Raw genomic sequence first — 20,397 nt, 5'->3', positions numbered from 1 at the left:
ACCGACAGACAGGAGAAAAGGAGAACCCGGAGTCTGCCTGTCCTCGAATCATGCAGAAGGGAGCGTTCGGGACCACCACCAGACAGTGTCGAGGCATCCCTAACGTCTGCTGCGTCAAGACGCAGACCACCACCCAAGTCCGTGTGCACCTGAGGAGGGCGCCTCACAGCTCCCACAGCTGCCAAGAGGGCCTTCCCTCTCCCTGCCGAACACTGGCCCATCCCAGGGACCACCCCTCTGCCCCTGAGCCCAGCTCCCCAACAGACAGCCACTCATCACCTCTTTACCCGCGTTCTCGACGCACTTTGTCCGCTCTTTTCCTTCCTCCCACTCTACACTCGACAGCAGTGAGGAGAGGACACGAAACCTCCTCCCCATCTTACACCGCAGGCAGCAAAGTCTCCAAAGAGCACTTGGGTCCAACTCCACAGCACCCAGCCCCAGGGCCCTGAGCAACACAAGGGACGATGTGTCCAGATGGATTCAACTGCAGGGCCCTCAGCTTCAAAGCACCAGTGGAAGAGCCGCAGGGCTGGAGCCAACAGACCTAACTCCAGTCTGAGTTCCACCTTGGAGAGCTCTGTGCCTGCCATCTCTCTAGGTCATTTTATTATCTCTATATGTGGATTAGTCCACTTGCCAAAAGATAAAGTAACTGTATGCAGCATCTGCATGTGTGTCTGTGCATGTAGGCTTGAAACCGTAAAACAGCCCAGCAGATGTTGGGTTGCAACTACTGAAGAAACTGTTCTACTGACATGAAGTGAGAGAAGAAAAGAGAATAAGAAAAATATTAGGAATGTACAAAAATAACTCTCTACTTCAGAATGGAGGGAGAATGCAAAGTGTGGCCCTTTGGAGATATAAACTGGGGCTTCCCACATGGTGGGCAGATGACGATGCCTTGAAACCACCCAGACATTTTTACTGGAAACCCACCCAAAATATCTAGTTACAATATAGCCAAAGGGACTTTTGATGGTCACAGTGTTCTCAAGGCAGGTATTTCTAGGAGCTGGTGGCGCGCAGTGGAGAGTACACCTGCGCGTGGGCATCCTACCTGTGTGGCCCGGCATTCTTTGGGTAGTGAGCACAGCCTGTGTGAGCCTGTCGCCTGAATCCCCAGAACGCAAGTCGCAGAGGCAGGCCAGGCTCGAGACGAGGCCTGAGACACTGGGACAAAGCAGAGAGCCCTGGCTGGGCACACCTGTGGCCACTTAGCCCAGGGCCTACGTCAGCACCTCCTTACCTTGAGGAGGGCGATTAGAGCCTAGAAACAGCTGGTTCGAAAAGCCTTCTTTCAAGTCACCTGACAACATCAATGAGCTCAACTAAAACGAGACTGCATGGCTGCTTGCCTTTGGCGGGAGACCAGAAAACCTCACTTCTAATCTCAGTTTTCAGGCTGACCCTTGGAAGTACGGGCATTTCTTTTCCAAGTGCAGAATGTTCTTCATTTTTGAGGCAGGGTATCCCTCTATCTGTGACACCCATCAGCAGATGATTTGGCTATAAGAGGTATTAGGAGGGAAAACATTTCTTTTTTCCCAGGCCAACATAATTCATATTTTAAAATAACTACTGCCACCATAAGGACACAAGATGACACTTAATAAAACTTCCCATGAAGGGAGTATCCTCACTGACTCCACCATAAACAACTTACTTGATAGTCCTACTGCCTCAAACAAAACCACTATCAATAATTTCTACCACAAACCAAGAAGAACTATTAAATGGAAAGACATTAAATATTTACATGTAAATGTATTCCCTTTAGCTGATAGCTGTGTACTCTGAAAGGTACTTGTAGATGGGTAGCTTTTGTAAATCAAGTTCTTTTGTTTTTAATTACTATAAAGTAACACATGCATATGGGAAAACATTCAGACTTCACAGAAGGGTGGAAAGTAGAAAGTACTATTAATCATTTCCTGTACATCCCTCCAAAAATGTTCTGCATATACAGCCATTTATATTCTTCAAACGCGCACACACACACACAGGATTTATTATGTATTTCTTTCTATAGGTATTGTTCTATTAATACATACTTGTCACATATTGTTGTACCTTACAGACCTTTATCTTGAGTGCACTGAACTCCTGCTCAGAGACTTCTGGTTCCATGGAAGCTTGTGCCTTCTGATATGCTAATGGTTGATCCATGATAAAAGGATGCCATGATCAAATAAGTTTGGGAAAAGCTGACTCATACAATGAGATGGCTTTCTCTAGGGTAGAAATTCATATTCCTTGAATATGTTCATGTGAACAGTGGGATACCAAGAGTGATAGATTTTACACTTCTCCCTCTTCATTCCAAAACATTTTTGCAAGGACTACTTACCAGCATTTTGTGAGATGTGATCCATCTCCTGTATCACACTGCCCACCTTCCACTCCATCCCAGGCCTTGGCTCAATTAATTCCTGCACATCCTTCAAATATCAGGGAAATGTGCTTTGACCAGGCCACCCTTGCCCTGGTTAGGTCCAGGCTGGATGGTTGGGACGCGCGCCCTTGCGGCCCCCAGCCCTGTCCTCCACTGCAGTCCCCTCAGGTGGCGTCACACACTCAGCTGTACGATGACTTCCTGTCTCCCTCCCCACTGGTCTGGAGGGTCCATGGGCGCGGGGGCAGGGCCTGCCCATTCATCACCACTTCTCCTCATACGTCTGGCACACAAGAAGTGCTCCGTGAGTATTTATTAAATCAAAACATGATGGCGATGTTCTGCTGGAAACAGCTCTGCAAAGAGCACTCCCGCCACTGCAGTGGAGGAACTCACTTCTCCTCCACGCCCTGCAGTGAAGCGCCTTCTTGCATTGCGAATCATTACCTCCTTATTCACTTGTCTTGTGTTGTATGGCAGGTTTGCAGGATTAAATATGGAACAGTCTCAGCTCCAACAGAAATATCCCCAACGTGTGAGCATTTGGTACCCATTGACATTCAGATGAAGAATTTGCTTTTTACATTTTTAAAGAGGCTTTTTGCCACAACATTTATTTTGAGCAGGGGAAGAGATTGGAAGTGTTTATGTAAAACAAAACTAGTTTTTATTTATGATGGATTTGCAATGCCGAGAAGAAAAGAGCAAGATTTGAATAAAACAGGACCTACGATTTGCTGCATATATGAAGTGTGCCCAGAAAACAGCAATGGCCCAGCTAGCTCAACACTCGGCCCAGTCAGGGCACAGGGTACGGTAGTTGGTGGGACACAGTTGAGAAAAGTGGTTTATTGGGTGACTCTCAAGTCTGAGTGTCAGGTTCACATTCCAGATTTACTGCTTTACTGAGTGATTCTGGGCAAGCTGCTTAACCTTGCTGAGCCTCAGTTTCTCATCTGTAAAATGGGATAATCATAGTTTTTATTTCACTGACTTGTGGATGGGCTTGTATTAGATCATGCTTGTGCCCGTAGGGATTGTCAGTTAAGGAAGAAAACAGAGAGGGAGGCATCTGTGGACTGATGCACCAGTGAGGGTCTCCAAATTGATAGGTAGACCATCTGTTCTGGGCCTAAGTTTCATTAGTGTGGAGTTGGGAAAAGCAGAGTTGGGAAGAGTGTGGAAAGTGAATAGGAGGAAAATTTCCTTCGTGCCTCTACCAAGAGTAGTGCCATAAAACAGCTGAGGGCTTCCCAGACTTTCTTGAGAGCTGCTGGTCCCATACAAAAGGGATGCATTTGGCTGACAATGATACCCCGGTTCTCCACAACCGTGCGGCCAGAGCAGTAAGACCTGAAAACCAAGAGGCCCCCCGTGCCCGAGCACAGTGTGCGAGTGGAGGAATGGCACAGGTATCAGGACTCGGCTCCTTCCAGAAGAGGCTTGTCACTTTCCAACACCTACAATTCTGAGTCCATGCTGCTCTCTCGGCATTGAACTTCTTGATGTGCAACTCCTGTGATAAAAGAGTGACCAACGTGCAAGTGCAAAAGAATGCACATTGCCCATTGCCCTAGGTATGCCCAGGCAGGAGCCATGCCCCCAAGGCATTTCACAGTCCTCACTCCGTAGCAGTCCCAGTAGGGGCAACTCTTCAGTCCCAGTAGGGGCAACTCAAGAGTTTAACAGGCCTTCACCTTAATGCTAAGTGCTTAGCATACACTTTCATTTAATCCTCCCAAAACCCCAGTGAGATAGGTGTTATCCTAACATCTCTTCAACAAATGAACAAGCGTCACCATCTGAGCCCTTTGTGGCAGCGAGGGCCCATGTCCAGGCAACAACCACACATCAAGCGCATAGCAAGTCAGACCCCACACCACCTAATAAGCCTGTGGCCCACCCAGCGCATCCCAAGGCCCACTGCAGGACCATGTGCCCAGCAGGACCCTGTGTCCTATTTTCCTTTGATCCCGGAGGCCCAGGCCAGCCGCTTTCTCTTTCTCCTTCTTAGGGACCCGTGGCCTGCCATGGCCCTGCCATGGCCCAGCGAGATGCTTCTCTACCTATTCTCCCCCTGGACCACAGTAGGCCCTCATCTGGCAACTTCCAGAGTATGAAGGTGGCTCTGCCCCTCTCCCTCCCAGTCAAAAATCAGATCAGGAAGCAAGTGCCTGAGAGTGATGGTATCATAGACATGACCTTGACTTGGCTGGAAGGCATGTGAATAAAAGGAACCCACCTTCCAATTCCAGCTCTGTCTTGTTAACTGACATTTCACAAATGTTGAGACCCTGAGGTAGAGTAAACCCTGCTAGCAATGGTGCCTGCTCTCAGGGTCCCAGGAGCTGCCCTGGCTCTGCCCGTTAGAATTCCTCCAGCCTAGCGTTAGCCCCTATCCAATTACAAGACTTCATCTTGATCTCCAGTCTTCTGGCAAAAAAGGGAAAAAATGCGAGCACATTTAAAAGGCCCAAGAGTAGTATTAACCCACAAGCCATACATCTGAAATGATTGTCTTCCAAACAGACAAACAAAAAGAGCTAAAATTCAAACTCAAGTCAAATGGTCAGAACCAATAAGCAGAAGGAAACCCCCCATTTGTCATGACCCATAGTAAAAGGTTTCAGCTCAATTCAACAAACTGTAGAACATCTTTCATATTCCAGGTTCTTCACAAGGTTCTATAGGTGATTAAATATATATATCTTTTGCCTCCAAGTTCAAGGGGAGAGAGACCAGTGAGAAAAAAACCCCTATACAAGGTGAGGAACGCTGTGACAGAGGCGAGGCTAAGCCCCATGGGAATATTATCAAAGGGCAAATGATCTGGAAAGGAGGGCTGGAGCGGGAGGTAAGGATGAGGCTCGCAGGAAAGGGAAGACGCGCCAGGGGTAGGGGGAGGAAAGCATCCCGGGTGGAGGGCGCAGCACAAGCACAGGATTTAGGGAGCCTGAATCCTGGGATCTAATGTAGCCAGGAGGAGGAAAGCAGTGGCAGGTTAAAAGGAGACAGGAGATGGGGTCAGGCTGAGAGTCTTTGCACTTACCCTGTGAACAGTGGCGGAGGGAAGGGGGTCTCTGTGCTGGGGGCTGAGCTCCGCAGCAGACGTTAGGCAGGGCAGAGGTGTGAACGTGTCTGAGCTGCCAGGATCGGTAATCTGGCTTGGCATGGTGGCCACTGGGTGCCGAGGGCCTCCGTGTGCCTGGCACTGTGCTTGGTGCTGCACCTTATCGCCTTTAATGCACAGAACGACGCTCTGAGGTGAGTATCTTTTCTACACCTTACAGATGAGGAGACTGAGGCTCGGAGAGTGAAGGGCTTTTCCCCAGTCTAGCAAGATGGGACTTGGGACCGTGAGGCAAGTCCAGGAGTGCCATTCTCCAAGGACCCTGATGGCTCTGGGAAGAGCCCAAGAGGGAGAAGGTGGGGTCTTCAGGGGGCAGGGGCTGGCTGAGGGGACCAGAGGGCCTATAGGCCGTCTTTAGTGGGAGTTTTAAACGCCATACCCACCTACATTGGGGCAAAGGTCGATTAGCCACTAACATGATGCACTTGAAATTTAGCCCCTGTAACTTCTCCAGACTCACCTCTGGAACAGAGGCTGGGTAAGGCTTGCTTTGGAATTCTTCCACAGTAGGTTGTGGAAGATGAGGGTCCCCTTTGCTACTTACAACACATGGGGTGTGGTAAAAGAAATAAAGCAGCTGAAGTGCTTGGTACAGAGACTAGCTCTTGGCAAGTAATCGACCCATTCATTCATTCATTCACTCATTCATTCAAGTACACTTTTGAGACTAAACAAAAGCCTAAGCATAGGTGGAAGGACCATGAAGGGCCGTGTGACACTCCTTCCATTAACAACGATCCCTAGAAGGTGGTACAAGACACACATTCAATATACACACACACACCCCTGCACATACAAACATATACACCTGCAAATACACACTTGCACACACACACATACATATGCACGCACCTGTGCATAAATACATACCTGTACATAAACACATATTTGTGCATACACACACCTATGCATATACACACCTGTGTATCATACACACCTATGCATACACACAGATCTATATATACACACCACACACAGCCTGAGTGTACACATGCACGCCTATGCATCTACACACATCTGTGTATAAGCACAAATGCCTGTGTATACATACACACAACTGTGCATACATACACATCTGTACATACACACACCCTTACACACACATACACACCTATGCATACATGAAAACACCTGTACATATACACACACCTGCACATAAACACACACCTGTGTATAAGCACAAACATCTGTATATACATACACATCTGTGTATACACACACTCCTTTACATATATATACACCTATGTATACATGTAAACACCTGTATATACACAAATAGCACATAAAGACACACTTGTGTGCATACACACATACCTATCCATACACACCACACACACCTGAACATACACATACATACTTATGCATATACACACACACTTGTGTATAGGCACAAACACCTGTATATGATATACATAATTGTGCATACAAACAACTATACGTATACACACACCTATACACACATACACACCTATGCACACATCCAAAAATCTGTGCATACACACACAACTGCACATACACACCTGTGTGCACACACACCTGTGCATACACATACTTATCCATGTACACACACCTGTGCATATACACATCTATGTGCACTCACACACACCCCTATGCATACACATACACACACCTATGCTGACCTTTGTGTGCATGAAAACAGAGTCAGAAGTCTGAAGGAACTGCCAAGAGAACATAAACTCAGCCACTCAAACTGTGAATTCTAAGGCAGGGAGAGTTATTCTGTGATATAAAAATAGAATTTCCAAACTAGAAAAGCTGTAAGTCCTTTGAGGTGACAGCTGTGTAGTCAGTTCAGAGGCACTATCCTGGGATGAGATGAACCACTCCAAAATCAGTCATCTGTGCCTTGCCAAACTCTCCCGTCCTGCCATGCCTATGCCGATGGGACTGGGCTCCCTGAAAAAAAACAAACTGCAGCATTGCAAAGTTCTTGAGCCTCAGCAGGGCTGTAGGTGCCAGGGGCCAGGCAGTGGAGAGTTTCTTGAACATCTTTCTCTAGGGCCAAAGCAGTGTGTTGAAGCCTACTTCCTCTGCTCTTGACTCCTGATTCCAATTTATGGCCATATCATCATCACATTCAGTTAGGGTTGGGAGACAGACATGAAAGCAGGAGTCAAGCCTACTCCAAATGCTTCAGTTCAGAATTCCGGGGAGAAAACAAACCATTTAGAATCCAAATTTGTTTATGACATCTTGGGTTTGCTCTCTCTCTCACAAACACACATGCACACACACATGCAACAGGGGAAAAAAGAAAGAAAAAAAATTAAATGGCTTTTTAAAAGGTTCATGAGCCTTCTTGCACATCAAATGGCTCTTAGAAAACAACATTTTAATGATTTCCGTATAAATGAATCAGAGACATGTGGATTAAATTTCCCTTAAAATATACACATGTAATTAAGGGGAAAAGTGCTTGGCAAAATACATTTTGCATTTTATCAAAGCTAACATTTGAAAAATAGGTTGAGACAGCTGACAAATCCAAACCCAGTGATCCTGCCCATCCAACAGCAGAACAGAGCCTCTGCTTCCAGGCAGCAGCCCATTCCACCTCAGCAGACCTTTACCCTTTTCCTTGGTTTCCTGGAGGAATCTGTTGGATGGTAACAGATCAAGTTCTTGGGTTCTGGGATGGTGGTTATGGGTTGCCATTTTCCTCAAGCTATTTTCATGTTCAAGGGCTGGGCCCCCCACGCACAGCACAGCCTTGCAGCCCGGTCTCTCAGACCAGCTGGGTGTCCTGCTAGAAAGTTCAGGACATATGAAGGAGCATCTGGACTATGTCCTGCAAACCACCATCTCCCCCTCCCAAGTAGTCAACCTCTCCTCTGATGCCTTCCATTATCAAGAGAGTAAAAGGAAGCTAGAGTGAGAGTAATATCCTACATTTTTCTTCATCAGGGCAAGAAAAAAGTAGAAACCTTTTTTTTTTACTGTATGCATTGATTAATATTTACTGAATACCTACTATGTACTAGATAGCATGCTAGGGTTGGGAAACCATGAGAGAATAAAACATAAAGTTCATGCCTCATGGGGCTGATATTCTGAGGGCTCCCGCCTCAGCCTCCCAGCATTGGGTCGTACCCCAGTCCTCACCCCTGAGTTTTCTCCAAATTGGGCCTTGGATCCTCCTCCTTCTCCCTCTTCAATGTGAGTGAGTTCCTGCCATAGACTTCCTACTGGCAAAGCTGCCAACCATCTTCGACCCCTTGCCACGGTTTCCATGACCTCCTATTGGCTCTCAAGCCTTCTCCCCATGTGGCCATCCCCCTCCCACCATCCCCTTGAAGCTCCTGAGCTACCTTTCTGACTTCTCAGAGGAGCGGCTGATGTCTGACCTGCTCATAGATTAGTCTTGCTGCTAACCACACCCTGCCCACTACCTCCTACCTATCTGTCTCCTCTCAGGAAGGCCTTTCTTGCAGGTGCAAGACCAGGCAAGTCCCCCTGCTACATGCCGCTTAGCACCTGCACCCTACCACGTGGAATTCTCATCACCTGAATCGTGACTTCTGCAGCATCCATCTTCCTCCACTGACTGGGGAGCTTCAGGACGGAAGGGGCCCAGTTGGTCTTGGTCAAAGTCGTATCCCTATTGACACTATCAATATTTGATGAATGAATGATGAAGGAACAAATGAATGAGGCCATTTTTATAAAGGCGATAGTTTACATTTGTTCTCCCTGCCATTCCCCCTTTCTGTCCCAAGCAGATAATCAGGGCCTTTGTATTTCTTCCCTTGATTTTTCAGTGCTGACCACAGAAGCTTCATAAAGCAGCAGCAATCTCCAGTTTGAACGGGAGCCTCAAGTCATTGCAGTCACTGGGCTAGATGTCGTGGAGGGGGGATAAGGGAGGGCCACAGAGGGCTTGAGAGGGGCAAGACTCCAAAGAGCAGTCTGGGGTCTCACTAACTGTGGGGCTGCCTCTGCTCTACTCCCTGTCAGAGCCCAAGGAGAGTCTGAGCTTCGGAAGGAACTGCTGGTGATCGGCCTGGGTGGGGACCCCAAAGCCTGGGATCTCAGCCTGGGAAAACCTTCCTAGTCCCCAAGGAGACCTGGAAGCAACTGAGCCCCAGTTTCCAGGGGATCCTGAGGAACCAGTCCCTGCTTTCTCAGCACTCACAGCCAGCAAAGCAGCAGAGTACTCCAAATTCATCGTCAAAGCCAACGGCCCCTCAGGGCCAGCCTTCCTACCTGTGCTGCAGGTTTCCTTTCCCTCTGCCCTCAAGATGGCAAGGAAATGAAACAAGGGGAAGGGGGAAAACCTCAAGTCAGGGAGCAAAAACCCAGAACATAGAACCAGAGGGGGGCCCAACTGCCCATGCGTGGTTTTCAGCATGCATAGGAGAAGCCAGAAGCAGAAGCCTCAGTCCAAACCATGGTCTACTTCTAGCTCTTAAGTTTTAAGCATTTTAAAACAAATATATTTGGGAGACAAATCTTTATAAATGCCCTAGAGAAAAATGGCTTTCAGACCAGCAGCCCAGGCACCCAAAGTGGACTTTGGTCCAGAGAACATACAATTAATGGAAATGCCAGGTTTCAACCCTGTCTCTACCTATGGAGGACCTGTGAGCCGCTCTTGCCTCCTTTGAGTTCAAGTTCATCTTATCTTTTGCCAAAACTACCTGTAAGAATTAAATACCCTAATAATGTCAGAACAGGTGGGTGTTGACTAGCCTCTCGGACAGGCCACAGGTTCTCCCCTTGCGATCTGACCACATTGCACCACGACCCCAGGAAGGGGGTCCCTTTTGTCCCAGCAGGTGACAGGACTCAATGGCAGAGGGCCAGCCACTATGTCCCACTCACAGAGCATTACCCGTGCCGTGCTCACACTTATCCCATGTAGCATGTGCTGTTATTGTGCCCATTTTACAGCTAAGAATGCTGAGAATGGGACAGGGAGAGTAAGTTGCCCAAGCTCGTGTCCCAGGGGCCACCAAGAAGCCACTGTTGCAAATGTTTAAATGTATTACTCCTTTAATCCTCGCCACAACCCACGAGGCAGATGTCATTACGGTCTTCCAACTGATGAAGAAGGAAAATGAGGCACAGAAATGCTACACAGTCACAGATGAGCTGGTGGGGCCAGCCCCGGTGGCAGCAGCTCCTCATCCCGCTCCCTGCAGCCTCCCTTTCCCCCTGCCATTTTCTAAACCTTATTCTTTGACTTTCTTGGAGAGTCTCTGAGCCACCCAATATTCTTTCAAAGAGCTTCTCTCCCGTGTCTTCATCAGGCAGGGTGGGTTTCTGTGGCCTGGAAGCAGGGACTCCGCCCTCTCCGCTGGAGATGCTGGTTGGCTTCTCACGACCCGGGAGGCAAGACTTCGGCATCCCCCGCCTCCCTCAGCAGCTGCGGAAAACCCGTTATGTGAAGAGCGTGGGGCTCAGGACGGAAGGGGATTAAAAGCAAATAGGGTCTTTCTGTACTGCCTCACCCGCTCAGCACCGTCCACCCCACCCTTAGGCACACAAGGGGCTTCCGCCTCGTCACAGCCTCGGGCTCTTCGTCCTAGCCTTAGGTCCCTCAGTGACCAGCCTGACACCTGCTGATACAGGATAGGCAGCTCCTCCCCCTCCTCCCCACATCCTGCCCAGGTTCATGTCCTGCGATGGTCAAATACAAGCTCCCCAGTCCCTGCTCTTGCTGGACCGATCGCTGCAACTCTACCCACAGAACCTTGCAAAGGCACAGTCCCCAGGTCCACAGTAACCTTTTGCTCCCCGCTTGCTGGGCTGGGCTTATGCTCCTGCCACGTTACCCACGTGGCCCTGTGAGGCATGCCCCGCTGCTCCTTGCTGCCTGGGATCTGGGATGACTGAGGAATTTTTCTTTCACAACCTCCGCGCATCCTTCCTTGCTAAAGCTGGCTGGGCATGTGCAGACCCTTGCACTGGAGCAAAGAGGGACACCAGGCTCAACCAGCAGGGTCCCCAGACCCCCGAGAACTCAAGGTGGAGAGGGAGCACATGTATGTAACATGTTTCTAGAGCCGAGAGCTAAACCAAGTCATTCACAAAAGAAAAGATCGACCAAATTAAGTAGCTACCTTTGAGCTGGGTTTTAAGGAATGGCCGTTTAGATAAGCAGAAAAGTGGGGTGCACGTAAATGAAAGTAGTGAGGCAAGACATAAAGGAGGAAAGAGAAAGACACGCTCAGTGAACTGGAGGGGAGTCTCACCTGGATGGAGAACAGAACATTTTCTTTTTTTCTCTCTCCCCCCCTTCCCCTCCCCTCCTTTTCCTTCCTTTTCCTTCCTTTCTGTTTCTACTCATGTTTATGTGTGTGTGTCTGTGTGTGTGTGAGAGGAGTGTGAGCGGTTCATTAACACCAAATAAATAAGTTTATACTCTATAGGCAATGGGGAGATACCAGAAGTTTAGTGCAGGGGTCAGCAAACTTTTTCTGGAGAGGCCAGACAGTAGGTATTGTAGGCTTTGTGGGCCATACGGTCTTGTCGCAATCGCTCTGCTCTGCCATTGTAGCTGAAAGCAGCCAAAGACGATGCCAAGCAGAGGGTGTGGCTGCATCCCAATAGAAGCATATCGACCAAAGCAGGCAGTGGGCAGGAGTGAGCCTTCAGGCTGTGGTTTTGCTGACCTCTGGCTTGGAGCAAGGTAGCACCATTTTAATTTCTTCCAAATGGCTTCCCAGGTTCTAGGAGGAAGATCATGAAATTGCCGCAAGATGCCATAGCAGTAATCGTTACTATTACGGCTACCTTTCCTTGAATGCTTCTCTGGTGTGTCAGATACTTTAGCTACATCCTCTTTAATGCTCATGACAACCTGAGATACAACAATTCACCCTCCACTTACAGATGAAGCAGCTGAGGCTGTGCCAGGGTGACGCCCCTAAGAAGTGGTGGAGTTGGAGAAGAGCCCACTCTGCCTCGCTTCCAAGCCTGTTCCTGCCCACTGGACTCACTGCCCCTTTTGGAGCACGGGGAGATCCTGGGCTCCCCGCTGTCGTCTACTCACCCAGCCACGCTGACAGATGGAATCCCTCAGGGCTGGGCGCTGGGTGTGGCTCTGCCATGTGACCTTGGGTAAGCTACGAGACCTCTCCAAGCCTCAATTTCCACATTCACAAAGTAACCAAAATAATGCTGTCCATGCCTGTCCCAGGAGGAACTGGGAATGGGCGTGAAAGTAAATCCCTCTTGCTCCTGTTATTAATTACAATAATGCTCACCTTGTACTGCTCTCCCATCTGCTACAGGCATGCTGTCGCCCTGTGTACGGGCAAACCTGCTGAAGCTGGGGCTATGTCTAATTTATCCTCATCTCTTTTCTTTCTTTTTTTTTTTCAAAGATTTATTTATTTCTCTCCCCTTCCCCCCTCCCCACCCCGGTTGTCTGTTCTCTGTGTCTATTTGCTGCGTCTTCTTTGTCCGCTTCTGTTGTTGTCAGCAGCACGGGAATCTGTTTCTTTTTGTTGCCTCATCTTGTTGGGTCAGCTCTCCTTGTGGGCAGCGCCATTCCTGGGCAGGCTGCACTTTTTTTTGTGCTGGGTGGCTCTCCTTATGGGGCACACTCCTTGCGCGTGGGGCTCCCCTACGCGGGGGACACCCCTGCATAGCACGGCACTCCTTGCGTGCATCAGCACTGTGCATGGGCCAGCTCCACACGGGTCAAGGAGGCCCGGGGTTTGAACCGCAGACCTCCCATGTGGTAGATGGACTCCCTAACCACTGGGCCAAGTCCACCACCCTCATGTCTTTTCTGTGCCTCTTGTCACCAAACATGATACTTTGTCAATCTCAGATGAATGAACACGTGTTTTCCCTGCCAACTCTCTTCCAGTCCCTCTGTGGCCCCTCTTCCTTTGGACCTTTGCACATGCTCCTGCTGCCCCGAACTTACTTCCACTGCCTGCTTGTTCATTCAGCTTGTCCTGATATTTCCAATTGGACACACATATCAGCTTCCTTCAGGAAGACTGCACTGTCCCTCAAACCTGGGGGATGTGTCCATGCACCCATAGCCCTCTTGTGTCTAGCACGTCATCTCCCATGCCCTGTATTCCAACCATGTGGAACTCCCAGTGCCTGTGTGGCTGCGAACCTTCCCCATCTCATCCATAAACTCCAAATGCTCAGGGACCATGACAGCTTTACTCATTCCTGAACACCCAGAGCCCACATGCGGCCTTGCAAATGGCAGAGGCTCAATAAATGTGTGCTGATTTGAATCAAACTGAAACTAAATCCAAAGAATTATTCTAGGTGCTTAGTTCGGGACCTGCTTGGAATGTTGGTATGACTCCACTTGTCTCATTCTCTCCCACACACAGAAACACACACATTTACAACACATTTGTATGTGTGCATGTAATGTGTATACACATGCGTATGTGTATATGTATTTATGTGTGTGTATGTATAAATTTAACACCACCTCAGCCAAGAAAGTACTTAAACATCTTCTGTCAGTTAATCAACAGTTCTTCCAGAAAAGTATCCTTCCCATGCTTGACTCTTGGGGGAATGAGGTCACTCACAGCTCCAAAGGTATTGGCAGCTACTCTTCAAAGACATCTCACAGAGAGTGAGACTCGGGGCCTGGGGATGCCAGAAGCAGCAACTCAGCAAACATCTGTTGAAGAGGTTTCATGGGGAAGCTGCTCCATCAGCACCCTAAGAACCCTAGAACAGATTCCTAAAGACTCTAGGAATACGGCTCTTTGAATTCTCAGGGACAGTTTGCTCCTGCAAGCTGCAGTCTTCTTCAATGGTTAAAAGAAGGGCATCAGCACTGACCTGGCTGAACAACCCAGTTATAAGGCCCAGCCAAGGAGGCAGAAAGCAGATTACAGGAAGCAGGTCAGGTTTACCAGCCAGTTCATCCTGGAATGGGAGCTTTGCCCAAAGACACAGTGCTCTGCAGTCCCTAAACAAGTGTCACACCACTGCTATTTACCCACGGCGACCCAAGCTGCTGGGAGAGCAGGGCCTCACATTGCTTTCCTTTGGGGGGGGGGGGGCAAGCTTTCCAATCCAGGAATGTCACAGTCAGTAACCAAGCTAAGAGCATGTGTTTTGGGTACATGTCATCAATAACTAGATCTGAGCTGGAGGGCCTTTTAAAGATGAAATCTATTTCTGCAGCTTGAAAAGAAAAAAGACTCTTGGGGCTGGTTTGAATTAGGTGGAGTGAAGACAGGCATTTTCCTGAAGCCCCCTCCTCTCTCTCTCTCTGGCACCTATTTACCACCTGGCCAAGGCAAGATACAGAGCCCAAGATGACCTTGGCCCTTGACCCCACAGGCTGGCCAGGTGATAGGCAGACCCCACGAGAACGTCCGGGGATGATTCTAAATAGCATCCTCTGCCTCCCCGGCCCAGGTGATCTGACTGGCTGCCAGGATGGACTCTGCCAAGTGTTCCTCCCAGCCACGATTCTGCAGCCAACAGGAGCCATGGCAGTACCCGTCCCTTACGTGTTGCTGCCATTGAAAAGGACATTTCTGCCTTTAAAGCCCAAATGCCATTAATTCTCTATAATGGTGCTAATGGCTCAAGCAACCTTGAAGCAGCATATTTTAAAAGATTATTCTGAATTATTTTACATCTGAAATTGCTGTGTAAAGTCTTGTTAATTTTTCATCTTCAGTTAAGAAGGTATTTAATGCTGAGAAAACGGCTTTCTTCTGGGCACACTGCACAAAAGAGGGTTTCCCTCATCAGCCATCAAGACCACCCTGGAAGACTGAACTCCACTGAACAAAGCGGTGTGCTTAGCCTGTTAAGACTTGGCTTCCACTTGCCTCCTAAAGAAAAGTCACAGTGAAGATTAGGTCATAGGATATGGCCCCAGTCCAGTGCCCTCTGCCACCACTTTCTCTAAGAGGGGGAGAGAAGGCAAACTTGCAGCTGAGCCCACAGAAGCACATGACTGGGTCCCTCCTTGGTGTTCACACAGCCCCTTGGCTTTCCCTGACTGTAATCAGCATGGGCCACAGTGTCCTAATTATCTCCTTGCCTGGGTGCTCCCCACTGAAACTATGAGTTCCTCAGGGAGGGGCTGCACTCGGTTCACCATGGGATCCCCAATAACCATCTGAACGAACAATAAATGGGGTGCTGCCTCTGCCGAATCCAAGGCTGGGTAACAAGTAAATGGGAGACTTTAGGCATCCTTCCATGAAGAACAGGATGAGAAAAATGTTCTAGAGACAGTGAGTTTGAAGCTTTTTAATTATTGGCAAAGCTCTTTGAAGAGTGACCACGAAAAATTGAGAGGTGCAATTTATATCCATGTTGTTCCTCAATAATAATGACAGCTAAAATGTGCTAAGCACTTGCCCGAGCTACACTAAGGGCTACACTGCATCATTTCCTATCCTCGCAACCCTCGGAGGGAGGTGGTACCCCACTCTTAGTTTACAAACGGGGAAACTGAGGCTCAGAGAGGCAAAGCTACCTGCTTAGATCACACAGCCAGCAGGTAGCAGAGGAGGATTCAACCCCAGAGCCTGTATTCTTGCTACTGCACTCTCACATGAGGTTCTAGAACTGGATGCCCCAATGGAAACTGACCCCTGACATTTTTGAAACCTTGATGGTAGACACGGGAGCAAATTGTTGTTTTGAAGATGCCATGGTTTTCTGTTTTATTTTTCAGGGAGATATACGGCTCTTGGCATAAGAGGCCTCCACGTATGATAAAGCAGAGCAAAGACTTAGTAACAATGAGGATGATGATGGTAACAACTTAAAGCTTTACAAACATCAACTCGTTTAGTCCTCACAAGTACATCATGATGCAGACACTGAGATCTAAAGAGACTCAGTGATGTGCCCATGATCACACAGTCAGTAAGAGATGGAAAGTGGGGTCGAATCAGAGCCCATCTAATGCCGGAGCCCACACCTCAGCCATGACAATTCCAACTCAAATGGGCAGATTGGAATTTGGGAAAGAAAACTCTATGTTGTACGTGAATTCTAGATTTGAAGGACACAAAGCCATAAAGGAAAACCAGCTAAGGTCCTATCAGAGATGTCCACGCTGCTTTGTACTTTTAGAAAAGACCACAGCTGGTTCTGTCACAATCCCAGGAGCTCCCCAACCCTTAAATACCTTTACAACGAATCAAAGAATAAGACAGAAGGACTGCATCAGGGGTTAGTAAACTACACCCTGTGGGCCATCTGATTTTATTACTAGAGTTCTATTGAACACAGCCATGCCCAGTCATTTACATATTATCTGTGGCTGCTTTTGTGCCAGAGCAGCAGAGTTGAGTGGTTGCAACAGAGATTGAATGGCCTGCAAAACCTAAGATATTTACTCTCTGGCCCTTTATAGAAAGTGTTTGCCAACTCCTGGACTATATGTTACAGAGTTTGATGTAAACACCAACTGGGGAAACAGGGAGTCCAGAATCTCCAGGTGGAGTGGCCATACACTTCACCTATCTAAATGATGCTTGACAGAGTCAGCTTGTAATTGTGTTTTGTTAAAACAACAACAACACTAATCCAAACCAGGTAGGCCCTACCCCTCACAGGCCCTACCCTCTGCCTCTAAAAGGAGCAGCAGCAGCAGGAAGTCTTACCTTTGTTGTACATGTTTGTTGGCACTTGGACGTCACTCAGACTGATGTTCACAGGCAAATTATTAAAGTGGTCATTTGGGGCTAAGATGAACTCCTTCCCCAGCTCCAAGAAATTCCCATCTTTGTCCCTCTCATTTATCAACACGGCATTGAAGTATTCATACTGAAAGAGAGAACAACAGAACATTTTCATGAGGCTTAGTGAAGAGGTCTGTGAACCAAGTAGACCTGGGTTCAAGCCAGGGGTCAATCCCTACACTTGTGGACCTTGATCTGATCACATACTCTCCAAAAGTATGAGGTATTGACCATGGCTGCTTTTGTGCAGGTGTGAATGAATATTTCCTGATGTCATAAAATATTTTTTGAAAAGATTAATTTAAATGGCTAGATAGGAGTCCCTCGTGTTAATATAGAAAAAGCACCCAAATATTTTAAACATTCAAATCTTTGAAAGGATAGAATCTTCCCATATGCAACATACATTTAAGTTGAGAGGCATAAAATCAATTAAAAATAACAAATAAGTTTATACTATGGCATATAGTCATACTTGCTATGGAAAAATAATGAAGTGGGAGCTGAAAGGCTTTGTTTTTATATACAGTGCTCAGGGAAGGCCTCTCTGCTATAAGGACACTCCTGCAGAGACTGAAAGAACAGAAGGAGCAAGTTATATGAGGATTTGGGGGAAGGATCCCAGGCTGAGGGGACAGCAAGTGCAGAGCCCCTAAGATTGGGTTGTGGAAGCATGTTTTACAAATGACCTATCAACAGCAGCAGCATCTAGCACTTTGTGCCAGAAACAATTCTAAGTACTTTTCATATGTTAACTCATTTGCTCCTGGCTAACAACTCTACGAAGTAGGTTTTATAAAAGATTATTCTTATTTCCAGATGAGGAAATTAAGGTGGGGTAATTTACATACCCTGCCAAACATTGCAAAGCTGATAAGTAGGGCTATAATTCCAACAAAGACAATCTTTCCATAGCGCCCATGATGCTCTCTATGGGATAGTAGTTGAAGAGTACTGTGGCACCTATTTCTTAGTATTAGTAGGAATAAACAAAGAAAAATTAATAAAGCTTAAAGGATATGTTACTGAAATCTCAAAAGATATCAATTCATTCATCCTTTTCAGTGTAGCTTGAAGATAAGAATTCCAAGTCAGCTGAAAATAAAATTGGTTTGAATTTATGTCATTAAAATTCAAATATAAGTTTTAAAAAATTGTCTGTAGATGTCATGATATGTTTCTAAATTTGCATATGGTTTGTATATATTAAATATTATATTAAATATATTAAATATTATATACACAAGTGTTATTCAAAATGATTTTAAAATGTATATAAATTGTACCTATAAATAGGTCCAGCACACAATAAAAAATAACTATATACAGAAAAAAGAAGAATGTGATTCATAACCAGGAGAAATAAAAAGTCAATAGAAAGGGAAACAGCCATTGTAAAAATGTTCAAAGATTCAAAGGAAAAGATAGACGTAATGAATGGATAGATGAGGATACTCGAAAGATAAACTGAAACTATAAAAAGAACCACATGGAAATGTTAGAACTGAAAAATAAAGTAAATGAACTCAAGGTTTCACTAGTTGAGCTTAACATCAGATTGAATATGTGGAAGAAAATATTACTATAAACTACTCAAACTAAGCAAAGAGAGAAAAAAGGACTGAAATATTAAGAAAATGAACAGAAAATATATGGCATGTGGGACAAAATCTAGCATCTAACATACTTGTGACTGGCATATTAGAAGAAGAGAGAAAGATTGGAAGTAAAAAAAAATCTAAAAAACTATTTCCCAATTAAAAACTCCCCAATTATGATGAAAAAATCAGCCCCTATATACAATTAGCTAAGGATAGCTCAAACATGATCAACATATACAGAAAACTTCCTCAGACATATTACAATTAAATTGCTGGAAGACAAAGAAAAAATATTAAGAGAATGTTTTAAAAGAAACCAAAGGAGTGAGAAAAGACACAATAACTATAGGAAAGTAACTATAAGATTTCTCTCTGAAACAGAGCAAGTCAAAAGGTAATAGAATGGCATCTTTAAAACACTGAAAGAAAAACAGTAAACTAATTCTACATCAAACAAAAATATCATACAAATATGAAAGCAAAATAGAGATATTTTCAGCTATACAAAAGCTGAAAGAATTTGTTACTAGCAGACCAGCAGGGTAAGAAATATTAAAGGAAGTTCTTAAGGTTGAAGTTGACATCCTGTTATGTCAGGGGTACACAAGACCACTTTTGATTCAATGATTCACTAAGAGTACTAACAGGATGCAGGCTATAGTCATACTCAGTGTTTGCTTTTTGCTATTTATAAAATAATTATATAGAGAAGTCAACAGAAAAGGATGGAAAAGCATACTTTGAATAAAGACATAAAAAGTGAGAGCAGCTATGCTAATATCCAACAAAGTGTACATGAAGTTAAAAGTATTGCCAAACAGGGGAGGAATACCAATGTGGGATGTTATTGACAGGGGATACATGGTTGGCAGGGAGTTCTCCAGAGCATATATCCAGGGCACATAAAAATGTCTGGATATTTTCATAGTGGATACAATTAAAAACAACAACTGAGGGAGTGCTGAGTTCCTAGCCAGGGGAGCTCTATCACAGTCCCTAAAGGAACAGCAACAATCCCTCAAGTGCAATGGCAAAGACCAAAAAAGAATGAGCCCTTGATACTAATGACTATGCTTGTGAGCCTGTGCACCTGAAATAAGAACAAGGCCTAGAGCTGCAGGGCGCCTAAGAGTTACCTCCTGAGAGCCTCCATGTTACTCAAATGTGGCCAGTCTCAAAGCCAAACTCAGCATGTAAACGCGTTGCCTTCCCCCCAGCATGGGACATGACTCCCGGGGATGAGCCTCCCTGGCACCAAGGGATTACCACCAAGTACCAGCTGATGATGTAACTAGAAAATGACCTTGAATAAAAGGGTCAACTCAGACCAGCAGAATATCTCAGTCTACATATAATACCAGGAGATAAAAATGCTTTTTGACCTGAATAAAAGGGGGGAATGGAAAGGACAAATGAGTTTATATGGCTATGAGTCTACAAAAAGAGCCAGGAGGTTATCAGAGGGGTTGCCCTTATGCACACCTCAGCAGAGTCCCAGAGACAGATAAAGAAGATACAACCCCCGGGTATTGGTTCTTCTGAGGGCTACAGAGACCCACAGGTTCTATGGCCATGGCAGATGAAGTTCAGTGCCAT

The 20,397-nt window shown here is 46.4% G+C and overlaps 1 protein-coding gene across 2 annotated transcripts in view; it reads right to left on the bottom strand.

Annotated features, from left to right (window-relative positions):
* Positions 1-20,397, bottom strand: part of CACNA2D3 (calcium voltage-gated channel auxiliary subunit alpha2delta 3) — a 933,078-nt gene that overhangs the window by 565,552 nt on the left and 347,129 nt on the right. For both annotated transcript variants that reach the window (XM_058288134.2, XM_058288135.2), the window contains exon 5: positions 17,123-17,285. In XM_058288134.2, coding sequence (XP_058144117.1) covers positions 17,123-17,285 — 163 coding nt within the window. The remainder of the gene's footprint in view (positions 1-17,122; positions 17,286-20,397) is intronic.

The sequence above is a fragment of the Dasypus novemcinctus genome, chromosome 26, assembly GCF_030445035.2.
Source record: "Dasypus novemcinctus isolate mDasNov1 chromosome 26, mDasNov1.1.hap2, whole genome shotgun sequence".
Classification (NCBI taxonomy): Eukaryota; Metazoa; Chordata; class Mammalia; order Cingulata; family Dasypodidae; genus Dasypus; species Dasypus novemcinctus.
Note: the sequence above shows the minus strand (reverse complement) of the source record. Positions and strands in the feature narration are given on the sequence as shown.